Source organism: Brassica napus, chromosome C4, assembly GCF_020379485.1.
Source record: "Brassica napus cultivar Da-Ae chromosome C4, Da-Ae, whole genome shotgun sequence".
NCBI lineage: Eukaryota > Viridiplantae > Streptophyta > Magnoliopsida > Brassicales > Brassicaceae > Brassica > Brassica napus.
In genome coordinates, this window is record NC_063447.1 from 62824586 (window position 1) to 62850455 (window position 25870).

The window sequence follows — 25870 nt, forward strand, 5'->3', positions numbered from 1 at the left end:
AAATTTTCTTTCATGGTACATGGGCATCGTTAAATGTTTTTGTCAATTAATTTAGTAAAACTTCATAATACTCCCTAAATTGGTTGACTAACCACTATAAAATTGCTATTATCTAGAAAACCGGAGACAACAAAGGTTCTAATCCTCTTTGACCTTCATCATATGTTATTGAAGGATGCAACTATGCATTAAAATAAAATTTTCATTTTTCCAATTTTTCTCAAAATCTAAGGGTTAACCGCTACGACAATATTGAATTTTTTGGTAAATGCTCTATATACTAAAACCTATGATATGTACTGTTGTTTTAATATTTCTAAACACTTTCTACATTTGTATCAATGTATATTAAATTCTCTTTCATGGTACATGGGCATCGTTTAAATTTTTTTGTCAATTAATTTAGTAACACTTCATAATAGTCCCTAAATTGGTTGACTAACCACTATAAAATCGTTATTCTCTAGAAAATCGAAGACAACAAAGGTTCTAATCCTCTTTGGCCTTCATCATATGTTATTGAAGGATGTAACTATGCATTAAAATAGAATTTTCATTTTTTTGAATTTTTCTTAGAATCTATGGGTTAACCCTACGAAAATATTGAATTTTTCGATAAATGCTCTATATACTGAAGCCTATGATCTTCAGTGTTGTTTTAAAATTTATAAACACGTTCTACATTTTTATTAATGTATATTAAACTCTCTTTTATGGTACATGAGCATCGTTAAATTTTTTTGTCAATTAATTTAGTAAAACTTCATAATACTCCATAAATTGGTTGACTAAGCACTATAAAATCGCTATTATCTAGAAAAACGGAGACAACAAAAGTTTCAATCCTCTTAGACCTTCATCATATGTTATTAAAGGATGCAACTATGCTTTAAAATAGAATTTTTATTTTTTTGAATTTTTCTCAAAATCTACGGGTTAACTACCCCTACGAAAATATTGAATTTTTCGGTAAATGCTCTTTATACTAAGCCTATGATATTTAGTGTTGTTTTAAAATTTCTAAACACATTCTACATTTGTATTAATTTATATTAAATTCTCTTTCATGGTACATGGGCATCGTTAAATTTTTTTGTCAATTAATTTATTAAAACTTCATAATACTCCATAAATTAGTTGACTAAGCACAATAAAATCGCTATTATCTAGAGAAACGGATACAACAAAAGTTTCAAACCTCTTTGACCTTCATCATATGTTATTTAAGAATGCATGTATGCATTAAAATATAATTTTATTTTTTTTCAATTTTTCTCAAAATCTATGGGTTAACCCCTCCACCGAAAATATTGAATTTTTAGGTAAATGCTCTTTATACTAAGCTTATGATCTTTAGTGTTGTTTTAAAATTTCTAAACACATTCTACATTTGTATTAAAGTATATTAAACTCTTTTTCATGGTACATGGGCATCATTTAAATGTTTTGTCAATTAATTTAGTAAAACTTCATAATACTCCCTAAATTGGTTGATTAACCACTATAAAATTGCTATTCTCTAGAAAACCGGAGACAACAAAGGTTCTAATGCTCTTTTGCCTTCATCATATGTTATTTAAGGATGCAAATATGCATTAAAATAAAATTTTCATTTTTTCAATTTTTCTCAAAATCTAAGGGTTAACCCCTATACGAAAATATTAAATTTTTTGGTAAATGCTTTATATACTAAAACTTATGATATTTACTGTTGTTTAATATTTCTATACACATTCTACATTTGTATCAATTTATATTAAATTCTCTTTCATGGTAAATGGGCATCGTTTAAATTTTTTATCAATTAATTTAGTAAAACTTCATAATACTCCCTAAATTGTTTGACTAACCACTATAAAATTGCTATTCTCTAGAAAAATGAAGACAAGAAAGGTTCTAATCCTCTTTGGACTTCATCATATGTTATTTAAGGATGCAACTATGCATTAAAATAGAATTTTCATTTTTTTGAATTTTTCTCAAAATCTATGGGTTAACTCCTACGAAAATATTAAATTTTTCGGTAAATGCTCTATATACTGAAGCCTATGATCTTTAGTGTTGTTTTACAATTTCTAAACATGTTCTACATTTGTATTAATGTATATTAAAATCTCTTTCATGGTACATGGGCATCGTTTAAATTTTTTTTGTCAATTAATTTAGTAAAACTTCATAATATTCCCTAAATTGGTTGACTAACCATTATAAAATCGCTATTCTCTAGAAAAACGTAGATAACAAAAGTTCTAATCCTCTTTGGCCTTCATCATATAAGTTACTGAAGGATGCAACTATGCATTAAAATAAAATTTTCATTTTTTTGAATTTTTCTCAAAATCTATGGGTTAACCCCTACAAAAATATTGAATTTTTCGGTAAATGCTCTATATACTAAATCCTATGATCTTTACTGTTGTTTTAAAATTTCTAAACACATGGGCATCATTTAAATTTAATGTATATTAAATTCTCTTTCATGGAACATGGGCATCATTTAAATTTTTTGTCAATTAATTTAGTAAAACTTTATAACACTCGATTGGTTTACTAACCACTATAAAATCGCTATTCTCTTGAAAAACGGAGACAACAAAGGGTCTAAACCTCTTTGACCTTCATCATATGTTAGTGAAGGATGTCACTATGCATTAAAATAGAATTTTCATTTTTTAAAAATTTTCTCAAAATCTATGGATTAACTCCTACGAAGATATTTAATTTTTCTGTAAATGCTCTATATACTGAAGCCTATGATCATTAGTGTTGTTTTAAAATTTATAAATGTATTATACATTTGTATTAATGTATACTAAACTCTCTTTCATTGTACATGGGAATCGTTTAATTTTTTGTCAATTAATTTAGTAAAACTTCATAATACTCCCTAAATTGGTTGACTAACCACTATAAAATCGCTATTCTCTAGAAAAACGGAGACAACAAAGGTTCCAGACCTCTTTGACCTTCATCATATGTTAGTGAAGGATGCAACTATGCATCATATGTTACCCTACGAAATATTTAATTTTTCGGTAAATGCTCTATATACTGAAGCCTATGATCTTTAGTGTTGTTTTAAAATTTCTAAATGCACTCTACATTTGTATTAATGTATATTAAACTCTCTATCATGGTACATGGCATCATTATTAATTTAGTAAAACTTCATAATACTCCATAAATTGGTTGACTAGGCACTATAAAATCGCTATTATCTAGAAAAGCGGAGACAACAAAAGTTCCAAACTTCTTTGACCTTCATCATATGTTATTAAAGGATGAAACTATGCATTAAAATAGAATTTTCAATTTTTTTTTGAATTTGTTTCAAAATCTACGGGTTCCCTACGGAAATATTGAATTTTTCGGTAAATGCTCTTTATACTAACCCTATGATCATTAGTGTTGTTTTAAAATTTCTAAACACATTCTACATTTGTATTAATGTATATTAAACGCTCTTTCATGGTACATGGGTATCGTTTAAATTTTTTGTCAATTAATATAGTAAAACTTCATAATACTCCCTAAATTGCTTGACTAACCCCTACAAAAATATTGAATTTTTCGGTAAATGCTCTATATACTGAAGCCTATGATCTTTAGTGTTGTTTTAAAATTTCTACACACGTTCTACAATTGTATTAATGTATATTAAATTCTCTTTCATGGTAACATGGGCGTCGTTTAAATTTTTTTGTCAATTTATTTACTAAAACTTCATAATACTCCCTAAATTGGTTGACTTTTTTTTTTTGATCAACAACAAACTTTATATTAGAAACTTGGTTCAGGCCTGAAGAGTGGCCGGTTCAATACAAAGTGCAGATTTAGCTAGCGAGTCAGCCGCAGAGTTCTGCTCTCGCGGAATAAAGGAAAGCAGAAAAAACATAAAACGGGAAGATAGATACTCGATATCCATTAAAACTCCATAGAGCTCCATTGGAAATTTCTTCGAGTTGATTGCTCTAACGAACACTTGAGAGTCGGATCGCATCCAGACGTTGGGGAGGTTAGCAGCGTGTGCTGCACGGATTGCTTCCCGTAGGGCCAAGGCCTCTGCGAGGAGTGGTGACGAGACAAAAGAAGAAGCAGAGGAGCCCGACACTTGTGGCGAGGTAGTGGTGTTGCCTAGAATCCATCCCAGGCCTGCCCGCTTAGTGGTTGTAGTCCAAGCTGCGTCAGAGTTACAGAGCGCTGTCTCCGGTGGAAAGTATATAGATGGTAGGTAGGAAGAAGCTCGTGGTGGAGAGTCGGGTTTTTTATCCTGAGCCAGCACTATAAAATCGCTATTCTCTAGAAAAACAGAGACAACAAAGGTTATAATCCTCTTTGGCCTTCATCATATGTTATTGAAGGATGTAACTATGCATTAAAATAGAATTTTCATTTTTTGAATTTTTCTCAAAATCTATGGGTTAACCCCAACGAAAATATTGAATTTTTCGGTAAATGCTCTATATACTAAAACCTATGATCTTTACTGTTGTTTTAAAATTTCTAAACACATTCTACATTTATATAAATGTATATTAAACTCTCTTTCATGGTACATGGGCATCGTTTAATTTTTTTGTCAATTACTTTAATAAAACTTCATAATACTTTCTAAATTTGTTGAATAACCTCTATAAAATCGTTATTCTCTAGAAAAACGGAGACAACGAAGGTTCTAATCCTCTTTGGCATTCATCATATGTTATTGAAGGATGCAACTATACATTAAAATAGAATTTTCATTTTTTCAATTTTTATCAAAATCTATGGGTTTTGTTAAATGCTCTATATACTGAAGCATATATTCTTTAGTGTTGTTTTAAAATTTCTAAACACATTCTACATTTGTATTAATGTATATTAAATTCTCTTTCATGGTACATGGGCATCATTTAAATTTTTTGTCAATTAATTTAGTAAAACTTCATAATATTCCCTAAATTGGTTGAATAACCACTATAAAATCGTTATTCTCTAGAAAAACGGAGACAACAAAGGTTCCAAACCTCTTTGACCTTCATCATATGTTAGTGAAGGTTGCAACTATGCATTAAAATAGAATTTTCAGTTTTTGAATTTTTCTTAAAATCTATGGGTTAACCCCTACGAATATATTTAATTTTTCAGTAAATGCTCTATATACTGAAGCCTATGATCATTAGTGTTGTTTTAAAATTTCTAAACGCATTTTACATTTGTATTAAAGTATACTAAACTACCTTTCATTGTACATGGGCATCGTTTAACTTTTTTGTCAATTAGTTAAATAAAACTTCATAATACTCCCTAAATTGGTTGATTAACCACTATAAAATCGACATTCCCTAGAAAAATGGAGACAACAAAGGTTCCAAACCTCTTTGACCTTTATCATATGTTATTGAAGAATGCAACTATACATTAAAATAGAATTTTCATTTTTTTAATTTTTCTCAAAATCTATGGGTTAACCCCCTACGAAAATATTGAATTTTTCGGTAAATGTTCTATATACTAAAACCTATGATCTTTACTGTTGTTTTAAAATTTCTAAACACATTCTACATTTGTATAAATGTATATTAAGCTCTCTTTCATGGTACATGAGCATCGTTTAATTTTTTTGTCAATTACTTTAGTAAAACTTTATAATACTCCCTAAATTGGTTTAATAACCACTATAAAATCGCTATTCTCTAGAAAAACGGAGACAACAAAGGTTCTAATCATCTTTGGCCTTCATCATATGTTATTGAAGGATGCAACTATGCATTAAAATAGAATTTTCATTTTTTGAATTTTTATCAAAATCTATGAGTTTAACCCCTACGAAAATATTGAATTTTTCGGTAAATGCTCTATATACTAAAACCAATGATCTTTACTGCTGTTTTAAAATTTCTTAACACATTCTACATTTGTATTAATGTATATTAAATTCTCTTTCGTGGTACATGGGCATCGTTTAAATTTTTTGTCAATTAATTTAGTAAAACTTCATAATACTCCCTAAATTGGTTGAATAACCACTATAAAATCGCTATTCTCTAGAAAAACGGAGACAACAAAGGTTCCAAACCTCTTTGACCTTCATTATATGTGAGTGAAGGATGCAACTCTATGCATTAAAATAGAATTTTCATTTTTTGAATTTTTCTCAAAATCTATGGGTCCCTACGAATATATTTAATTTTTTGGTAAATGTTGTATATACTGAAGCCTATGATCATTAGTGTTGTTTAAAAATTTCTAAACATATTCTACATTTGTATTAATGTATACTAAACTCTCTTTCATTGTACATGGGCATCGTTTAATTTTTTTGTCAATTAATTTAATAAAACTTCATAATACTCCCTAAATTGGTTGACTAACCAGTATAAAATCGTTATTCTCTATAAAAACGGAGACAACAAAGGTTATAAACCTCTTTGACCTTCATAATATGTTATTGAAAGAAGCAATTATGCATTAAAATAAAAAAATTATTTTTTTGAATTTTTTTCAAAATCTATGGGTTTGACCCCCTACGACCGTAATGGATGCGTAAGAAAAACTGAAGGAGGGAAGGTGTAAAGTAAACAATTCTCCAGTAGAGATTTAGCGTGGCGGAATTAGCAGACGTTGGGATCATACGTACGTGAAATTATGATCATTTTTTGGTCCGTAGGATATTTTTTAAAAATGGACGTGGTTGTGTTGACTTTTGTCCTTTGGATGATCTCTTCGTATTAAATGTCGAAAGAGTTGTAAGTTGTTTTTAGCAAACAAAAAAAAAGGTTAGGTTAACCAGGACGAGTTAGTCTGGTGGTATACGGCTTGCGGCTGCAAGTACGGCCCTGGATTCGATTCGCACTGGCCACCGAGATTTTCACATGAGTTTTTCGGCCCGAAGTGACCAACACGTGGCCTGATCCAAAGCGGTCACCAAAAGCTCTAAACCTACCACGTGACAAGTCTGGATCCACGAAGTGGGGGCCAAGAAACTCCTCGTAAATATCAAAAAAAAAAGTTATAAGTGGTTATTACATTACGTACATGTTTTGTGGAATTTCTGACCAATGGATGGGTCTCTTTTAAATTCACACACTCAGTATGACGTCGATAAATTTTCATTTTTCTGTTAATTTGATTACCCATAGTTGGAATAAAATAAAGAAATAAATAATAACACCAAAAAGAAGAAAAGAATTGCCCTCTATAAAAATATAGGTTACACCGCCCTCATAAAACCTTCTTCAGCGTCCTAATTTCCCCGTGTGCTAGTGTGATTGAGAGAGAAGCAAAAAGAAACTCGAAAGATCCTCACTGCCCTCCGATTCAACACATGAAGTCTGAATTCCAATACCACGAGGTTCTCTCTCTTTTCTCATCACTCCCAGATCCAGAGAGTAATTAATATTTGTAAATGAGTGTGAAAGCATAATGATTTGAGTCTCCATATCATGTTTTCTTAAAACAGGATTACATAAAAAACTCGAGGGGTGTTGAGCTGTTTGCTTGTAGATGGATCCCATCTTCTTCTCCCAAAGCTCTTGTTTTCCTCTGCCATGGTAAATTTATTTTTTATATAAGAATAGAAAGAACTTCTGGTGAGTTAAAAAAACGAATTTGGTGATTTGTGCAGGTTACGGAATGGAGTGTAGCGACTCCATGAGAGGTATATGGTTTATCTTCTTCACCACATGCATGCATTATATGATGTGTGTAGTGTCTGTGTGTTAAGTTAGGCATTTTGAAATATTCGAAGAAAACCAGGTGTTTAATGATTTGATACTTGCAAATCTTTCATTAATTTTTTGGGGATTCATAAAATTAACATATTTTGTTTCCACTTTTCACTGAATACCAGTATTAAAAAAATTTGCTGGATTTACATCTAATTAATGCATTCATCCAAAAACATGCTAATCAAACAATTTTTGAATTTTTTGACCTGTGTACCATATCATTTGAGGTAAGATTTGAGATGTTTAACTATAAGCTTATCATGCTGGGACATTTTTGTTTAGCTTTCATTGTGGACCCTATAATCATTTATAGTTTATGTGTGATAATAATATTTCTTGATAGATGGAGGGATTGTGTTAGTATCAGCGGTCAACAAGTCTTTGGTGGTTGGTTGGTTTGGGTTGGAGAACTACCCTAGACCATTTTGGTTATTTAATTGCATTTAATTTCTGGTCATTCCTTGGTCAGAGAGTAACCGATATGAATTGAATAGTCGCTTTTTATTTTTAATTCTTTGTATCCTTATGTGTTGCATGAACTATAAAGTATAAACACCATCCATCTATGACTTAGTGGTTGATAAACTTGATTCTACTAGGTAGGAGTTTGAAACTAATTACCTAATATTGACCCAACACATTGTGTACGGTTTTAGAATGCGGAGTCAGACTGGCTTCAGCAGGATACGCGGTTTTTGGTATGGACTATGAAGGTCATGGTCGGTCCATGGGAGCTCGTTGCTACATCAAGAAGTTTGAAAACATTGTAAATGATTGCTACGACTATTACACCTCTATTTGTGGTATGGCATTATTTACTTATTACCATCCCTTAATTACCCACCTATGTTCTTAATTAATTTTCATGCGACGCCAGCGCAAGAGGAGTACATGGAGAAAGGCAGATTCTTGTATGGAGAATCCATGGGAGGTGCAGTCACTTTATTGCTTCACAAGAAAGATCCTTCCTTTTGGAACGGCGCCATTCTTGTCGCTCCTATGTGCAAGATATCAGAGAAGGTGAAGCCACATCCGGTGGTGATCAATCTGTTAACTAGAGTCGAAGAGATGATACCTAAATGGAAAATAGTTCCAACAAAGAACGTGATTAATGTTGCTTTCAAGGACCTTGCCAAGCGAGAAAAGGTCTCAATATATATATATTATATATATATATATATTTATAGTCAGTATAAATAATCTCTCACCATCATGTAGAGATTGGCTCTAGACAGAGATAGTTTTGGTGGTAAAATGCAGGTAAAGAACAACAAGCTGATATATCAAGACAAGCCTAGGCTCAAGACAGCACTTGAAATGCTTAGGACAAGCATGAACCTCGAAGACAGTCTCGATGAGGTTCACTTTTGATTAGTTTTTATTTGTTAAGTTCCCCGTGAGCTTACTATTTGAAAGCAAACTGGCTTTGACTTAATATACACGTATTAATTTCTTAGGTCTCATCTCACCCCTAACAAAAATTACTTGAGCAAGAAGACACGTCAATGAATATTTGGTTATTTTTTGCAGATAACGATGCCGTTTTTTGTGTTACACGGAGAAGCAGATATAGTGACGGATCCAGAGATAAGCAAAGCCTTGTACGAGAAAGCTAGCTCAAGAGACAAGACTCTCAAGTTGTATCCTGGGATGTGGCATGCTCTGACGTCAGGTGAGCCTGACTACAATGTGGATCTTGTTTTTGCTGACATCACCAATTGGCTTGACCGTCGAACAGATGACCCGGCATCTCTCAGTGTCACTCCTGTACGAGCTACTGCCACTGCTAGTGTGGAGAGGGATATTGTTACAAGTAACGGTAAACGGAGGGCTAAACGTAGCTACTTGAATCTCCTATGCGGTTTGAACGGTGGACGTTTGGCTCCTCGATCTGGTGGTGCTATGTAATGTAAATGTAATAATTTCAAAAAAACAGAGGAGAGGATACTGTTGTTTCTCAGTCTATTTATTGGAATAAGAGTTGAGTTATTAAAAATGGGTTTCAAAGTTAGAAAAATGTATATATGGCCCGATTAGGAGGGGTATATATTCACTTGTAACCATCATCATGCGAAAGACATATGAGTTGAGGAAGAAATCGGAGACATGTGATTGTCTAGTAGCGGTTGATACGTGAGGTCTTATCTTGTGTGGAAGAACTAAAGAAGTGCACCCTTTGAAGTCTGAACGATATATATTATATATCCGAAAGGATGTTGCAAGCTCCTGATCGACTACTTACTTAACCAAGTCAATATATAACGCAAAGACTTGCTTAAGTTGAGAGCTACCTGGAGGCAACTGATATGCACCTCCATGAGATAGCCATTGGAGAATTGTTTTCTTGACCTAGTCATTTGTGTTCTTCTGAGTTTAAACATTTTTTGTGACTTCGAAGTTGACAAAGTATTCTTTTAGAGGTTGTCTGCCCGTGATCTAGTCATTTGTGTTTAGTAACTTAGGATTTCATTAAAAAAAAAAAAACAAATGTTGAAAAATCGGGTGTGAGGTACGATCTCCACTACATTAACACACGGAAGTAGCAAAACGGCAATAAACACAAATAACAAAAAAAAGGAAATGGTAAAACAAAAATGAAGATCTTGTCCCTACGACCTGAGTTGTGAGTTGTTTATATATAGGTGCTCAGACCTTGGCTAATTGCTTTTATTCTGTTGATGAAGAAGAAGTGGTGATGGTCTCCTGCTTTTGGTCGCCAAAGACACGCTGACGGAAATCTTTGACCATAAGAGGGAGCCCTTGGCGGAGAGCGACCTTTGGTTCCCAACCAAGAAGCTCTTTGGCCTTTGTGATGTCTGGTTTCCTCTTGTGTGGGTCGACCTCTGTGTTTGGTCTAAACTCTATCTTTGCGTTCGGGTCGATCGTCTCTTGAACCACCTTAGCGAGCTCGAGCATGGTGGATTCACCAGGGTTGCCAAGGTTAAATGGGCCAACATGTTCTCCTTCCATCAACCTCATCAGACCCTCCACCTAATCACATTTAAGTTGACAATGCTAAATAAACAACAAGCCAAGGTAATGGGGAGACAAATAAGAAAACTCTATACAGTATATATTTTTTCAACTCAAGAAAACAAGTGTACAATAACGAACTAAAGCCACATTTTTCTGTTCTTTTTGATATTTAAAGTGCATCCATCCTATCCTCAAAGTTAATGTACATTATATAACAAACTAAGATAAGGGAGAGGGGTATACCAGATCAGAGACAAACTGGAAGCTCCGTGTCTGCTTACCGTCGCCATAAACAGTCAATGGCGCTTTTCTTAATGCCTGCACCAATCCATTTACTTAAATCATCATCTTTCGATTAATCTCATTGGATCTAATCTACTATTCATGCTTATGCCAAAAAGCATTAGTGTTAAAATCTAAAAAAGAAAAGGCATGTTGTTACCTGGGCAACGAAGTTGCTAACGACACGACCGTCATCAATACACATCCTAGGCCAGTAAGTATTGAAGATCCGAGCTATCCTAACCTCAACATTGGCGCCTCTGTGGTAATCCATAGCCAACGTCTCCGCCGTACGCTTCCCTTCGTCGTAACAACTCCGAACACCGATGGGGATTAAATGTTTCTTCTAAACCGGCCACCCACTTTGTTTCCCATCTGATGTTTTCCCATTGAACAATTTGTTATTGAATTCAGACGTTAAAACCAAAAACAAAACCAGCCATCCGTTATTATCTGCGTCCATTTCTTGACCAATTACAACTAAATAATTAGTTTTAAATTTAAATGAATTTTTAATTTTTTTTTGTTATGTATTTATTACTTGTCGTTAACCAATTAATTTATTGTTGACCATAAACCCCTAAAATTAAATACAACCTGTTTTTTTTTTTTGGCAATTAATGACATTTTCTTTACATTTTAATTTTTGTATACATCGTTACCTTTGTAGTATTAAAGACATAAAGAAAAACAAATACGAATTCCACATGACAAACAATGAAAATAGAGTTGTAGACACAAGTATGAAATCACATGACCAAACATTGAGATTTGGTGTCGGTAAAATGGAAAATGAGATGCGAAATACTAAGGTTGGCTGAATGGTGATAATCCAACACAAAGCATAGTACTAATGCTTAAATCATATTCTTTTTGAAATATGTTATGGTATAAGAATAATCATAACCAAGATAGCATAACCAAATTCGGGCAAATTTGATTATGATTACATTCCACGAATAAATGTACACTTCCGATTTTCACGACTTTATAAACCGACAGGACTCATTCAGTATATAGGACATGTAGCTATGTGACTATGACTTATGGCTTAGTTTAAAGTCGTCTCACCATCCGAACTTAAATCCGTATGTATAATGAATATGCTTATAAGAAAAAACTAAACGCAATACTCATCATTCCATGATATATTATTCTGTGGAACGAAGAATTCGTTAGATAATGAATAAACTATGAATCACTAAAACATTTCTGAAATGTAGTTGAAAACAAAAAAAAATTATTTATCTCTTCTGTAAATTTTCATGAAACTTACAGAATGGCAAAATGGCTATAAGATGTTTGAATATTTCGGTTTGACTGATCGATCATACATCTGTATATAAAAAACAAAATTCGATAAAATAGAGAAAGAGAGACCAGAAAAAACGGAGTAAATACTATGAAATCAAAAAGGAACTTGGAAATCAAAGAAATCCGATGCCAATCGGACTCAACCCAACTTGTCAAAGCTATCAAGGAAGGAAATTCAAACATGGAGATCTATGGAACTGTTGCTGACATTTTATTTATGGTCGAATGTTTTGATTTTATCTCCTTTGAGTGGCTTTCACGAGAGAAAAACAGCATTGCTGATAGCCTAGCCAAAAACATTTTGGTAGGTGAAGTTTGTGTAATGGCATCTGCCTAACTACTTGCACTAATGAAGTTTGTTGATCAAAAAAAAAAAAAAAATACTATGAAATCATTAATCCATGATAATTTGCTTAAATGTAGTATAATTCATCGTGTGTAATAATAATATGTTGTTATCAAAATAATAAGCGCATAGCGTATTCATTCAAAAAAAAGATAAAGCCCATAGCGTAGACTACAAGCCATCATAAGCAAGCTTGTTCAGTAGCGCCAGAGCGTTGCTGCATAACTGCATACACCTTGTAGCTCTCCTCCGAATCATTCTCACCGTCGACGATCTAATCGACGTCTCCTCAAACCCATCTAGACACGTGTCCTCATCCGTGAGTGCAGAGCTTAACCACGTGGCGAGATCGCTCATCTGCTGCTGAAACTCGTCGGCGTCCAGTTTCCGGAGAACGGCGAGTGACTTGTATAGATTGCCAAGGGAGTCCACGAATAGCTCTCGACAATCCGATAACGCGACTCTCTCGCGTTTCCCAACCGCCGAACTCCGCGTTTTCAGCAAGAGTCTTAGGATCTGTTTGGTGTCCGTTATGGTCACCGCGACGCTAGCTCGGGCCCACTTGCTCGAGTTGTTTTTAGCGACGATTGCAAACGGCCATAGCGTTCGAAAGCATAGCTGTTGGTTTTGCGTTACGCTGCACGCGTTTTTAATGTACCTGCTGTATCGCGTCACCCTACACGCGTTTGTATCGTCTGTGTGGTTGCGCCCGGAGGCATACGACGGGTTTGAGTTTAGTGCCAGAAGAAGAGAGAGAAGAGCAAACGTGATGAAAGAATTCATGTGGTTAGAAGAAAGATATTATTATAGATTGAAAGAGAGAGAGAGAGATCTAGCCAGGGACTATATATATACAGGAAGGGGCGGATGATGGGATTATTACGTAACTTTTAACCTTTATTAATTAAGATACAAGGACGTGAACTTGAAGTTTTAAAGCATATGGGGAAGTCCATTTGTAGTTCTTATAGTAATCACTATAACGATTAAGCATTATATGATTTAAAGTCCACCAGCCATATTTGGGTTTAGGTATATGATACAGTTTTTCCATTTCTTTTACCATTTAAAGTATAGACTACCACCTAGCGTGATAAACCTTAGTTAGATATATTGTAACTAAGCACGCTCGCCCTAACTCTCTCCCGATAGAGACTCCGCCGCACATCATTTCCCTCGGCGCCGGAGAGGCCTTTGGCCGCCGGCGTCGGGCCATTTGCACCACCGCTCGCTCCTCACCGTCCTCTGCTCCCTTTTTCGTGGTTCTCAGTCTCTGTTCCGTGGTCAGCGTCGTCTCTAACAACGCCGTCTCGTCGAGTTTCTCCGTCACCACCGCCCCTGTTCTCAGCTCCACCTACCTCCAGGTTCCCCCTCCGCCTCCACTTCTAACAGTGATGAAAAGCTCCCACCTTTCCACACTTCCTGAGACCATCTCCAACCACGGTCGCTCTCCATTGCTAACACTCTCCGTGCTTCCGTTCCATCCCGGGATAGTCAAGCCTCGAACCTGCGGATCTATGCTTTCCATGAAAAATCTTCAGTTAGATCCGACGTATGCAGAGCCCCTTGAGCCAGATCTCCTTGTCAACCTCGTCTTGGGTTTTACGTCGCCGTCGCCAGTTCGGAGGTTGTGTCAGAGCACTTCTCTATCTCGTCTCTCCCCTTCGCCGGATCGAGTCACCAACTCCAGCCACCGCCTCCATCCAACTCCCGCTAGCTTCCTCACATGTCTTTATGCCACCGATTATACACCCAACATTGAGGCAGCTCCATCCCACCAAGGTTTCTATGGAGCTAAGCTACATCGATTAGATCTTCGTCTCCTAGTTACCACCGGACCTATTGTGCAAGAGTGTTGTTTCGCCAGATTTCCTCACGAAGTTTTCACCATTGCGTCTCTATCACACTATGCCGTCTCAAGCATCGACGGTTCTTCGCAAAGCCGGATTTGTGGCCTTCCCGATCTCCTCGTCGCTGGAACTATTGTGCAAGAGTGTGGACTCGCCAGATTTACTAACTCCATCACCGCTGCGATTCCATCACATTACGCCGTCTCAAGCATCGACGGTTCTTCACAACTATGCGACTTTCACACCGGAGTTGTTACACGGAGACCAATCCATCCCGAAGCTTTTTACCTCGTATCCGATGTTTGCTCACACACACTCTGGTTGAACGAGAGTGATGACTGTCTGCTTAGGTCTTCGGTTACAACTTGTTGGGCTCGACACGGTAATGTTGAGTTCCGAGTCTTGGACCCAATTAAACCTTCAGCTCTGTCATCAAACCTCATTTCCCCAAGCGCCTCTTTGGAGGTGAAGTTAGAGCTTGAGATTCACCTAGTCTATTCGGTAAGCCATGTTGGGTTTAAAGCTGATCGTACTTGTTTCAGCGCCAAATCAAGTCAAATAGGACTTAGTTCTCTCAATGTTGTCTACGGATCTGGAGCTTCTCACCTAAAGTTCTTGCCAATCAACATTCCAACCTCTTCGTATAGGTGTTTCAACGTCGTTTTCGACTATCAATTGTTCTTTCGAACAATCGCCATGGGAACAAAAGTGAAGCTTTTCTTTGGGTTTCTTCATTTTGCTGAGCGTGACTCGCCCCTAGATGGTTCTATCTCTAGTTTTTCTGTATTGTTTTCTAGTTTCATTCTACCGTCGAACAGGGCTCCGGGACTTTCTGCTTCAGTTGTAAACGTTGCTCTTTGAACCTTTTATAATATAAGTTTGTGTTACAAAAAAAAAAAGTATAGACTACCACAAGAGAAAGGTGATGTAGTTTTCAATTTCGTATATGATGTAGTTTTCAATTTCGTTTACCATTTACCATACGTAGATTTAAGTTTAAAAAATATTTTGCTTTCTAGATTATAAAACTAATGGATTAATGAATGATTAATGAACGAACACAAATAGTCATTTTCTAAATTTTGAGGGTTGCAGGGGAAGCAAGAGAAAGGTGAGAAGCTATAATGAAAGTTAAAAAGACTATGAAAAAAGTCAGTTGGACGCCGACAGATTGGTAACTCTTTAAGCTTAATTCTTTGATCCCCTAATCATTTGATGTGTTTGTGAATTATTGAATTGATTATAGTTTTCCTTGAAGCAAGAGGGAAATTTTAGTTTTAAAAAAAAATCTAATAGACCATTTTTGAAGTGGAATTAGTTTCACAATTATAACTTGTAGTATATATATAATCATCAAATTATTGAATACCCCAAAAAAGGACCGGTTACAAGATCGTTATCTAAACCGGTAGGATGACATTTAATATTGTGATGTGTGTTGGCATTGAAAATGAACGAGAGCCCAAATTCACTACCTAACCACATTTTGGTAATGATGATGATATCGTGAGGGTAATGTTCGAATAAAGGCACCCAAACATAATATCATATAGAATAGAAGAGTGCATCCAACAATTAGCCCTCAACCAACGACCCATTCAGCTCCAAACCAGACTGCCATTCTTTCATATCAGAGTTTTTGATAAGTTATTTAAGCTTTATGATAAGTTTTTTAACCAAGTGGTGGTGGTAGCCTAGTGGTAATCTCTTGGGGTTTGGTGTGTATCCACATCAGTCCTGGGAACTAAATTATCACTACTTGGCCAGTCTAGGCTTGGGCTTCGGCCCGGTTTACATGGTGGGCCATAACAGATGATTGCTCCACCCCCTGGCATTAGTCTAAAGGTATTCCAAACTCGGGTCAGACAGTGTGGTACGCTTTCGGGCTAGTCCACTCTGTAGCACTAAGTGCGTTGCTCCCGGGGCCGACCGGATAAGCCGATAGGGTTTATCAAAAAAAAAAGTTTTTCTTTGTTCCAAAAAAAAAAAAAGTTTTTCTTTGTAATAGAGAAAGATACCCACATCATTACTAAACGGGAATAATATAGTTTAGGAATACTGAAAAGTACACTGATGATAAAAAGAGTACATGTAATAAACAATCACACACAAATATTGTCTTGAATCATTTCACATCAAGGTAAACATTATTTCACCGAATTTTGATTTGACTAGGCGGAGAGACTTTATTTTGGCTGTTGGGTGATCATCAGAGCTTGATCTTAGGCTTCTTGACGATCATCACCGAGCAATGCGCATGATGGGCACAGTAGTCGCTCACGCTCCCGATAACCGCCCTGTCCCAAACAGACAAGTGATTGATCATTGTCAAGTTCACCAAGGAGTACCATATTTTTAAAAGATGAATTAATTTTCTTACCTCTTGATTGCTCCATGACCATGGCTTCCCACAACAAGAAGAGAAGCATGGTGTTTATCCACAACCTCGCACAGGATATTCCTTGCATCGCCTTCGAAAACTTCCATAGTCGCGTCATGAACCTACACATCAAACCTAGAATAATTAATTGAGAAGAAGGTAGTTTGCGCCTAGCTAGCTAGGGAGCTAAATAAAAGATAAGATTTTTTTTTTTTTTAAACATATTTCATTCATTAAAGCTCTTAAGCAGAATTTGTTGAAGCCATAATAGCAAGTTCAGCAGACAAAACCTGCTTTGCTAAACTATCAGCTACCCTGTTACTCTCACGTGAGATCCAGGTAAAAGAAACAAATTCAAAAGAGGAGAAGATAGATTTAATGTCGGCCACGACACCATAGATCTCCGCAAAAGAACCATCTTCTGTCAAAGCTTTGACAAGTTGGGACGAGTCCGATTCACTTCTGATTCTTGGGAGAGTTAACGAACCTTTCAGGTAGGGAAAAGGAGGAGAGCCTGGAGCGATCCTCTATTGTCCATCCTATTCCAGCAACTTTTTTGGTCTCATGCCAAGCTGCATCAGATCTAACTCGAACACAATCTGACTGAGCTGTCCTTGTAATGAGATTCTTCTTGCTCACGAGCGGGGTTTTTGTCTGCGCTCTGCTCCATTCAGCGCCTGCTGCGACTGCTATAGATAGTGTATCTTCTATAGTGATTATCCTGTTGTTAAAGACAAGGTTGTTTCTGGCCTTCCAAATTTGCCAAAGGATCCAGGGTGCCAAGGATCCTACTGCAATTCCAGATGGGGGTAAGCATCGTCTGCTGCAGAAGCTGTTCCATACGTTTCGCAAGTCCGTCTCATCGGTATACTCGATACATGGTTGAACTGGAGCGGACATCCAAACCTGTTTGGAGAATTCGCAGTGTAAGAACAGGTGCTCTATTGTCTCGAGGCTACCACATCTTTTGCACGTCCCTTTCACAATGATATGTCTTCGAAGTAATTGCTCTCCGCAGGGTATAGCTCCATGAAAGACTTTCCAAGCAAAGAGTTGGATTTTAGGAGCTGTCTGTAGCTTCCAGACATTCTTCTTCCAGTCAAATTCTTGATCGGTCTGTGTGGCCACTATGGGCTCCGGCTGCGTCGCTAATGCTGCTATGTATCCAGTCTTTGTGGAATAGGTGCCAGAGACATCTTTCAACCAAATTAGTTTATCAGGGGCACCTGTCAAACTGGGTCTGAGAGAGAGGATTTTGTCTTCCTCAAAGGGTAGGATCTGACGAATTTTCTCCACATCCCATACGTTACCATCTGGGTGAAAGAGGTCTGCTACTGTAAGTGTGAGGAGCCCCTCAGGTGCTGGACCCATTGGGCGCAACTGCTCTGTTAGACTAAGCCAAGGCTTGTCCTAGATGTTTGTACTATGTCCATTACCGATGGCCCAGCCAGAGTTTTGGAGAATTAAATCCCGTCCCGTGATGATTCCCCTCCATCCATGTGAGCAGCCGTCATGAAGGTCAACCGAGAGAAACGGCTCCGAAGAACAATATTTGCCTAAAAGGGTTCGGCCAAGTAGACTATCTGGGTGGTTTAGGATCCTTCAGCTGAGCTTTGTGAGATATGCGTCGTTAAAACTCTGAATATCCCTGAACTCGAGACCTCCATGCTCTTTGGGGAGTGTTAATTTCGACCATGCCACCCATGACATCTTTCTAACTCCATTCCCATTGCCCCACCAGAAGTTTGTGAGAGCATATTGGATCCTTGTGCATAGTGATACTGGAAGCTTGAAGCATGACATTGCATGAGATGGTATTGGGGATAGGACACTTCTTACCATAGTCATCTTCCCGGCCGTTGAGAGATATCGGTTAGACCAGCCACTGGCTTTTTGTTTGATACGTTCCACGATCGATGAGAAGAGATCTCGTTTCTTTCTCCCAAAATGCTCCGGCAAACCAAGGTATTTTCCAACGCCACCTTCTTGTTGTATATCCAATGTATCCTTTACCGAGACCTTTATCGTCGCTAGAGTCCATCTCGAAAATTTTATCGAGGACTTGGCTGTGTTGATAGATTGTCCAGAGACTTCCTCATATCGAACTAAGATTCGATTCAAAGCTTCACAACTTTTTTTGTCTGCTCTTAGGAAGAACATTGTGTCGTCGGCAAAGAGAAGGTGGTTTATTCGAGGACACCCTCGAGATACCTTGATTCCTTTGATAGAACCCTCCTCTTGTGCTCTACTACATAGACCCGAGAGGACCTCACTACACAAAATGAAGATGTATGGTGAGAGAGGATCTCCTTGATGGATACCTCTACTCGGTGTGACTCTTCCTCTAGGCGAGCCGTTGATGAGGAAGGAGTACGTAACAGCTGACACACATTGCATAATCCAAGCAATCCATTTTTGGTGGAAGCCTAAACGTCGAAACACACACTCGATGAAATCCCATTCGAGGCGATCGTAAGCTTTGCTCATATCCGTTTTCACGGCCATGGATACTCTTTTCTCCGCCTTAGACGTCTTAAGGAAATGAAGCACCTCATGTGTAATGAGGACATTGTCGGAGATTGCCCTTCCCGGGACAAAGGCGGACTGGTTTTCAGAGATGATTCCGGAGAGGAGCGGTTTCAGCCTCTTGGTTAGGATTTTTGAAATAATTTTATAGTACACATTGCAAAGAGCAATGGGTCTATATTCGCCTACTGTCTGCGGGTTTTGCACCTTTGGAATTAGCCTGATATGAGTATCATTGATCCTCGCCGGCAATACATCCGAAGTGAAGAAAGCTTGAATTTCTTTTACAATTTCCCCTCCGATGTTTTCCCAATTTGTGTGGAAAAAGCTGCCCGAGAAGCCATCGGGGCCCGAAGCTTTGTCAGCATGGATCGAGAATGCGGCTTCTCTTATTTCTAGAGGAGAAGGTAGTCTTATGAGGCTCTCATTCTCTTCGTCTGTCACCATTGGCGATAAGGCATGGAACACTGTCTCTTCTCGATTTCCCCTCGAAGAAGACGTGAACAGTTGGTGAAAATAAGAGATGATGACCTGGGAAATCTCCTCTTCCTGATATACCATTTTGCCTTCTGAATCCTCAATAACAGAGAAGGCATTGGCTCTCTTCCTGTTCCTTGCTGTGGCATGGAAAAACCCCGTATTACGGTCGCCAAGGTTGAGCCAAAGGAGGCGGCTACGCTGTTTCCAGTACTCTTCTTCCTTCGCGTATGCATCATTTAACTCCTTTTCAATTGTGGCAATTAGTGCTATGTCATTTGCTTGACATGTTTGGGCTTCTTCAAGGTCTTGTTGTTTTTGCTCGATAAGGAGTCGACTGTTTTGATATCGCTGTTTCGTCCACGCAGCTATCACAGTTCGAACCAAACTAATCATGTCATGGACAGAGCAGTTAGTGGCTTCCTTCCATGCCTTGTTGACAAGTTCTTTGACCTCCGGATTGTCTCGGAGTCTCTGGTCATAACGAAAGAGCCCTCTTCGTTTCTTCTTATCCGGTTCAAAGAAAGGGACAATGGGTTTATGGTCTGATCCCTCATAAGTTAAGTACTGCGATCTGGCCTTTGGGAAGAGCTTCGCCCAGTAGCTGTTTACAACCGCCCGGTCAAGTCTGCAGCGAACAAGATAGTCCCCACGTTGCCCTCGCCAAGAGAGACAATCACCTGAGTGTTGTAAGTCATACAGATCTCCCTCAGAGAAGAAGGTCCGGAGATTGGTATAAGATCCTTCAGCTCTCGTTGGCCCTCCGTCTTTCTCGGCTTCACAGGTTATGTCGTTGAAATCCCCGGTTATAAACCAAGCTGCATCTCTAGATGCGTTGAGAGATAGGAGATGTTCCCATAAGAGTCTCCGTTTGGGTTTATCCGTGTCTCTGTAAATAAAGGAAGCATAGAATAATTTTCCTTCATATTCAATGGAAGTGTCAATGAGATTCGTACAAGCGCTTATTACAGTCAGTTTAATCTCTTGCTTCCATAAAAGAGCTAGTCCCCCTGCTCCATGACCGGTAGGTGGTATGAGGTGGATGTTGTCGTACTTCAGTTGCTTCGTTTTCTCAATTACAAAGTTGTCGGGATTTTTGGTTTCCATGAGAAAAATGATATCCGGGCATGTGCTTTTCTTCATCTCACAGAGTCGACGAACTGTCCGGGGATTCCCTAACCCCTGACAGTTCCAGCTAGCAATCTTTAAGGAACGAGATGAGATGGATCTTGAAAATCCATCTTCCTTCTGGTCGCCCTTGGGATCATGTTACAGATTGGCTGGTCATCTGAGTTGGCGCTTGAAGTTGTTGTCCTAGTGGTCTTTCGAGATGATCTTGGTTTATCTGCGCGTGCTCTTGATGTCTGCCCTTTCTCCGGTTCTGCTAGTAGTCTTCTACGGGCCGGGGGTGGTTTTGCTTGTTGGATCTTTCTCTTTCGGGAACTAGAAGCTTTCGTCCCCTGTGGGCTTGTGATGGTCCTTTTTTTAGCAGGAGGTCTTCCCGGTTTACGTTTCTCCTTTGTAGTGGTGATCTGCATTGCAGTTCTGTTTTGCGGAATTTCCACAGGACCTAGTCGTAGGGCTGCTGGAATTCTCTCAGCAGATGGACCTTCTTCATCATAGAGTGATAGAGGCGCCATAGGTCCAAGTCTAAGAGTAGCTGGAATCCTCTCAGTCAATGGGAGTTCTTCTTCCTCCCTTGGGTTTCCAGTAAGAGTGCCGTTCTCTGTCTCCAAGCGAGCTTGGATCATAAGTGAGGCAGCTTCCTCTAGTTCTCCTTTTTCTTCAGCCAGACGCAGTCTTTCTCTGCGGGCTGCGCTCTCAGTTGGATCAGCGCACTGTGTGTACTGGATCATGGCCTCTCGAACTTCCTCGACCGCTTCATCGAAGATAGTTTGGGTTGCTGGAACTTTATCAGACTGAAGGGGAATCCCCCTTGCAGTTGGGTTCCTAGGTACCGGTCCAGAGATTGATTCCTCTCGTCCTGAGGCTGATCTACCTCTTTTTTCTTGAGGTTCAGAGCGATGTGAAGTCCTAGATAAATCTCTCCCTTCCTCCTTCCTAGAGTAGTGGTGGTTAGAGAGTTCTCTGTGATGGAGATCATCCTCCTGGCAGTATGAAGGACTAGTGTCTAGCTAGCTTGATGCTTTTGATTGATTCACACAACCTAAACCTCATATAACAATACCCGATGAATAAATAACGAAGTAATACACATGTATTAGACCATGATTAACCCGGAGTTCTTAGATTGGGGTTCTTAGCGGAAGTTAAGAAACTGTTTCTTAACTTTTAACTAAAAAAGTTAAAAACTTCATCCTAAGAACTCCGGGTTAATTATGCTCTTAGAGCAGCATTATTGCAGTATGTAAAACGGTTTCTTAGGCAAAAAGGTGTGTGTGGGCTCCACCAATATTTTAAAAACGGTGACAGAAGACGTGAGTTGAGGACCGCTTCAGATGGGTTTTGTGCACTGTTTGCGGGCCCCACCGACACGTAGCAGCTTGCAATTGGTGCGATTTTAATTGTTTTTTAAAAAAAAAATCAGATAAAACAAAAAAAAAATTAGAAACCCAAAAAGGAGTTCACCGGATAATCATGCTCTTAGTTTCCAATTATATAGTCTTCTAAAATAATCTCATCATCCGTACCGATTTGCTCTCACAGATTCCTTTGGCCTTTTCGACAACCTTAGCAGCGGTATGCTTCAAATCTGCATCAACATGAGGCACAACCTCCACAATTCCTAAAAACCAAAAACATCACAAGTTATCTCCCTAAAACAGAATCCTATTAGCTATAAGAAGAAGAAGACGAGTGTGTCTAGTCTAGTCCATCAAAGATCAAAGAGCTTACGTACCGGGACCAGCGAAACCAACGGCGGAGACTGCGTTAGGTTTGGCGTGGATGATCAAGAGCTTGAACGGAAAATTGGGAGCGTAGGGAGCGAAGAAGCGATCGAGCGTCAACTCCAAAGCGTAGGTGCTCTGCTCGCTTTCGTCCACACCGACGACCATCAGCGGTTTCTCCTCTACGGTAGCCATGACTCTCAACGCCCTTTTGCTTGAGCTTACAGAAGAAGAAGAAGATTCCAAAATGATCTAGCAGAGCTTAGCTTTCACCTTAATTATACCCCAAGAGAAAGAGTTTGTGTACACGTGAAAGAGGAATGCGATACTTTTGATGGTCCTCTTTACTTTATCCCCTCTTTTATGTAGTAAAATTTTCGAATAGTATCTGCTGCTGCTGCTTGCTCCACCGAATAATATTTTCTACTTTCTTTACCATAATACCACACCTCTTGTTGTTGTTATTGTTATATCATAAAAAGAAAAAGAGCCCAAATGATATTAGATTTTTTTATATCATTTTCTTTGTCTCGGTAATGATGTATAACCCTTCAACGTTAAATTCAGACACAATTTTATATAACAACTTTCATTATGAATGTGTGATTTTTTTTAAAAAAATAGACCTAATGGACATATTCGTAAAAAATCATGTTACATTTAATCTCTAATTTAATCTCTAACCTTATGATTTAAATTTTGGGCCTACCAGAAATTTTTATTGGGCTATCAATAATTGAATTTAACCAATAAATGATTCATTGGATTTATAGATAATATAAATTAAATAAATATAATTTAATGTCGTAATACTATATCTCCATATGTTAATTATTTAAATATTTTTCGATGTTAACTTTTAAAATTATAAAGATTTTTTTAAAATAACAAAAATCATATTATCTAACAATGATTAATCTTTACTAACTTAAACCAATGAAAACAAATTTTAAACTATATAGTTTATTTTAAAAATTAAACAAAAACTAAATGTTTAATTATTTTCTCGATAATATAAATCCATGAAGCGAAAAAGTTTAATTTTTTAAAAACTTTTTAAATTTGTGAAATATTACAATATTTTTGAATATGACAATTAAACAATATTTTACTAATATTTATATATATAGTTACAATTTTAATAATCCGAAAATATATATATAGAAGAAGATACAAATACATGTGAAATTTTGAAACAATCTATTCAATGAAAAAATATACCGTAAACTTATTATGTTTTAAAAATTGATAGACACATCTTATATATTAAAACAGAAGTCACAACATTGATTCATGTGTGATTTTTTTTAAAAAAATGGACTCTCACTAGAAATCAGTTATCATTCATTTATTACTAATAATATGGATTAATAATATATCATTCCTAATATAACATCGACTCCTAAAAACCCGGATGGGTTAACAAACTCACATTGATTCATGTGTGATATTTTTATTTGGATCATCATTTAAATTTTTTATTAAATGTATTTCCTTAATGCTAATATATAATCTTTTAACTACTTAAATCATAATATAATTTGATATCTTTTAATTTAAAATATAAATATATATATTTAATTTTTTTTTAAATGTGTTGAAAAACATTATAACAATATCTTAATTATCAAAAATTGTATATAAATATTTTCACTTATTTTTTAATTAATAATGAAATTAATGTTATTATAGATTAATATATATATATATATATACTCAGTTATCTTTTATAAAATGAAAAAAATTATATCAAATTTTACTATTTTATCTATCATTTTAAAATAAAACATTGTATTTAACTAAATATGGTAAAATTATTTTAAACTGATAAATTAATATATTTTATTTTCACAACTTTTAAAAATTTATGCTAGAAATATAATATGTTGGTTGAATGGGTTAACATTAGTAAATTAGATAATTCATGTATAAAATAAACTTATCTTAAACTTTATATATATATATAGTTATTATCTTAAATGAATAAACATAAAAATATATTGATAAAGGAAATATAACGCTTTGAATTACGGTTCGGGGTCATAATAATTGAATAAAAAATAATTTTAAAATATATATATATTAAAAAATACCAAATATATGTGATGATTTGAAATAATCAATTAACTTACAGCATGAAAACTATCAAATTGTTATATTTAAAATAATTATATATAAACATTTAAATATATAAGTAACTTAAAAATATATTCTAATTATGTAAAATATATATAAACATGAAAATTAATACCCGCACGGTTGTGCGGGTCCAAATCTAGTTCAGTTTTAAAAGCGTTGAGTTCCTAGCAAATTTAGTGGCATGCAGTTTTTTATGTTTTTCTTTGATTTTATTTGAGGTATAATTTTCATATTCCATTTTATAATTAAATGTTTGAAGATTTCTTTTTTTCTTATCAACATGTTTGAAGATTTCTTTTATTTTATCTATCATTTTAAAATAAAACATTGTATTTAACTAAATATGGTAAAATTATTTTAAACTGATAAATTAATATATTTTATTTTCACAACTTTTAAAAATTTATGCTAGAAATATAATATGTTGGTTGAATGGGTTAACATTAGTAAATTAAATAATTCATGTATAAAATAAAATTATCTTAAACTTTATATATATATATAGTTATTATCTTAAATGAATAAACATAAAAATATATTGATAAAGGAAATATAACGCTTTGAATTACGGTTCGGGATCATAATAATTGAATAAAAAATAATTTTAAAATATATATATTAAAAAATACCAAATATATGTGATGATTTGAAATAATCAATTAACTTACAGCATGAAAACTATCAAATTGTTATATTTAAAATAATTATATATAAACATTTAAATATATAAGTAACTTAAAAATATATTCTAATTATGTAAAATATATATAAACATGAAAATTAATACCCGCACGGTTGTGCGGGTCCAAATCTAGTTCAGTTTTAAAAGCGTTGAGTTCCTAGCAAATTTAGTGGCATGCAGTTTTCTATGTTTTTCTTTGATTTTATTTGAGGTATAATTTTCATATTCCATTTTATAATTAAATGTTTGAAGATTTCTTTTTTTCTTATCAACATGTTTGAAGATTTCTATATAACACCCCACCCCCCCCCCCCCCCCCCCCCCCCCCCCCCCCCGTTTT

At 36.1% G+C, this 25870-nt stretch overlaps 4 protein-coding genes across 5 annotated transcripts; 1 reads left to right on the top strand and 3 right to left on the bottom strand.

Moving 5' to 3' along the window:
- The first annotated feature begins 7105 nt into the window (after positions 1-7105).
- On the top strand, positions 7106-9705 carry LOC106392322 (caffeoylshikimate esterase). 2 transcript variants are annotated; one of them, XM_013833139.3, is made up of 8 exons: positions 7106-7333; positions 7442-7532; positions 7607-7639; positions 8366-8512; positions 8587-8855; positions 8970-9068; positions 9240-9381; positions 9448-9705. In XM_013833139.3, the coding sequence occupies exons 1-8, from the start codon at positions 7307-7309 to the stop codon at positions 9615-9617; spliced, it is 978 nt and encodes a 325-aa protein (XP_013688593.1). In that variant the 5' UTR covers positions 7106-7306; the 3' UTR covers positions 9618-9705. The 2 variants fall into 2 exon arrangements, with proteins under 2 accessions (XP_013688593.1, XP_013688592.1); XM_013833138.3 differs by having other exon boundaries at positions 9240-9705.
- Positions 9706-10207: 502 nt separating this feature from the next.
- On the bottom strand, positions 10208-11430 carry LOC106394340 (UDP-glucuronic acid decarboxylase 4-like). Its single transcript, XM_022700414.2, has 3 exons — positions 11128-11430; positions 10929-11003; positions 10208-10700 (listed from the first exon to the last, which is right to left on the bottom strand). Exons 1-3 carry the CDS (start codon positions 11239-11241, stop codon positions 10377-10379), a joined length of 513 nt encoding a protein of 170 aa, XP_022556135.1. The 5' UTR covers positions 11242-11430; the 3' UTR covers positions 10208-10376.
- A 1259-nt stretch (positions 11431-12689) lies between these two features.
- Positions 12690-13789, bottom strand: LOC111205564 (pectinesterase inhibitor 6-like). The gene has a single exon (XM_022701637.2). It carries the CDS (start codon positions 13408-13410, stop codon positions 12799-12801), a length of 612 nt encoding a protein of 203 aa, XP_022557358.1. The 5' UTR covers positions 13411-13789; the 3' UTR covers positions 12690-12798.
- Positions 13790-16482: 2693 nt separating this feature from the next.
- Positions 16483-23040, bottom strand: LOC106392319 (universal stress protein PHOS34). The gene is made up of 4 exons (XM_013833135.3): positions 22721-23040; positions 22512-22606; positions 16858-16979; positions 16483-16774 (listed from the first exon to the last, which is right to left on the bottom strand). The coding sequence occupies exons 1-4, from the start codon at positions 22902-22904 to the stop codon at positions 16687-16689; spliced, it is 489 nt and encodes a 162-aa protein (XP_013688589.1). The 5' UTR covers positions 22905-23040; the 3' UTR covers positions 16483-16686.
- Positions 23041-25870: the final 2830 nt, after the last annotated feature.

What these genes read in the sequence shown, in the direction of transcription:
- LOC106392322 (XM_013833138.3), top strand. Translation starts at nt 7,307, where the DNA reads ATGAAGTCTGAATTCCAATACCACGAG. An exon ending in CTATTACACCTCTATTTGTG is followed by an intron (nt 8,513 to 8,586) that starts GTATGGCATTAT and finishes ATGCGACGCCAG; the next exon opens with CGCAAGAGGAGTACATGGAG. An exon ending in TCGAAGACAGTCTCGATGAG is followed by an intron (nt 9,069 to 9,239) that starts GTTCACTTTTGA and finishes TATTTTTTGCAG; the next exon opens with ATAACGATGCCGTTTTTTGT.
- LOC106394340 (XM_022700414.2), bottom strand. Translation starts at nt 11,241, where the DNA reads ATGGATTACCACAGAGGCGCCAATGTTGAGGTTAGGATAGCTCGGATC. An exon ending in TTAGCAACTTCGTTGCCCAG is followed by an intron (nt 11,004 to 11,127) that starts GTAACAACATGC and finishes GGATTGGTGCAG; the next exon opens with GCATTAAGAAAAGCGCCATT. An exon ending in TCCAGTTTGTCTCTGATCTG is followed by an intron (nt 10,701 to 10,928) that starts GTATACCCCTCT and finishes AAATGTGATTAG; the next exon opens with GTGGAGGGTCTGATGAGGTT.
- LOC111205564 (XM_022701637.2), bottom strand. Translation starts at nt 13,410, where the DNA reads ATGAATTCTTTCATCACGTTTGCTCTTCTCTCTCTTCTTCTGGCACTA.
- LOC106392319 (XM_013833135.3), bottom strand. Translation starts at nt 22,904, where the DNA reads ATGGCTACCGTAGAGGAGAAACCGCTGATGGTCGTCGGTGTGGACGAA. An exon ending in CGTTGGTTTCGCTGGTCCCG is followed by an intron (nt 22,607 to 22,720) that starts GTACGTAAGCTC and finishes TTTGGTTTTTAG; the next exon opens with GAATTGTGGAGGTTGTGCCT. An exon ending in GGTCATGGAGCAATCAAGAG is followed by an intron (nt 16,775 to 16,857) that starts GTAAGAAAATTA and finishes TGTTTGGGACAG; the next exon opens with GGCGGTTATCGGGAGCGTGA.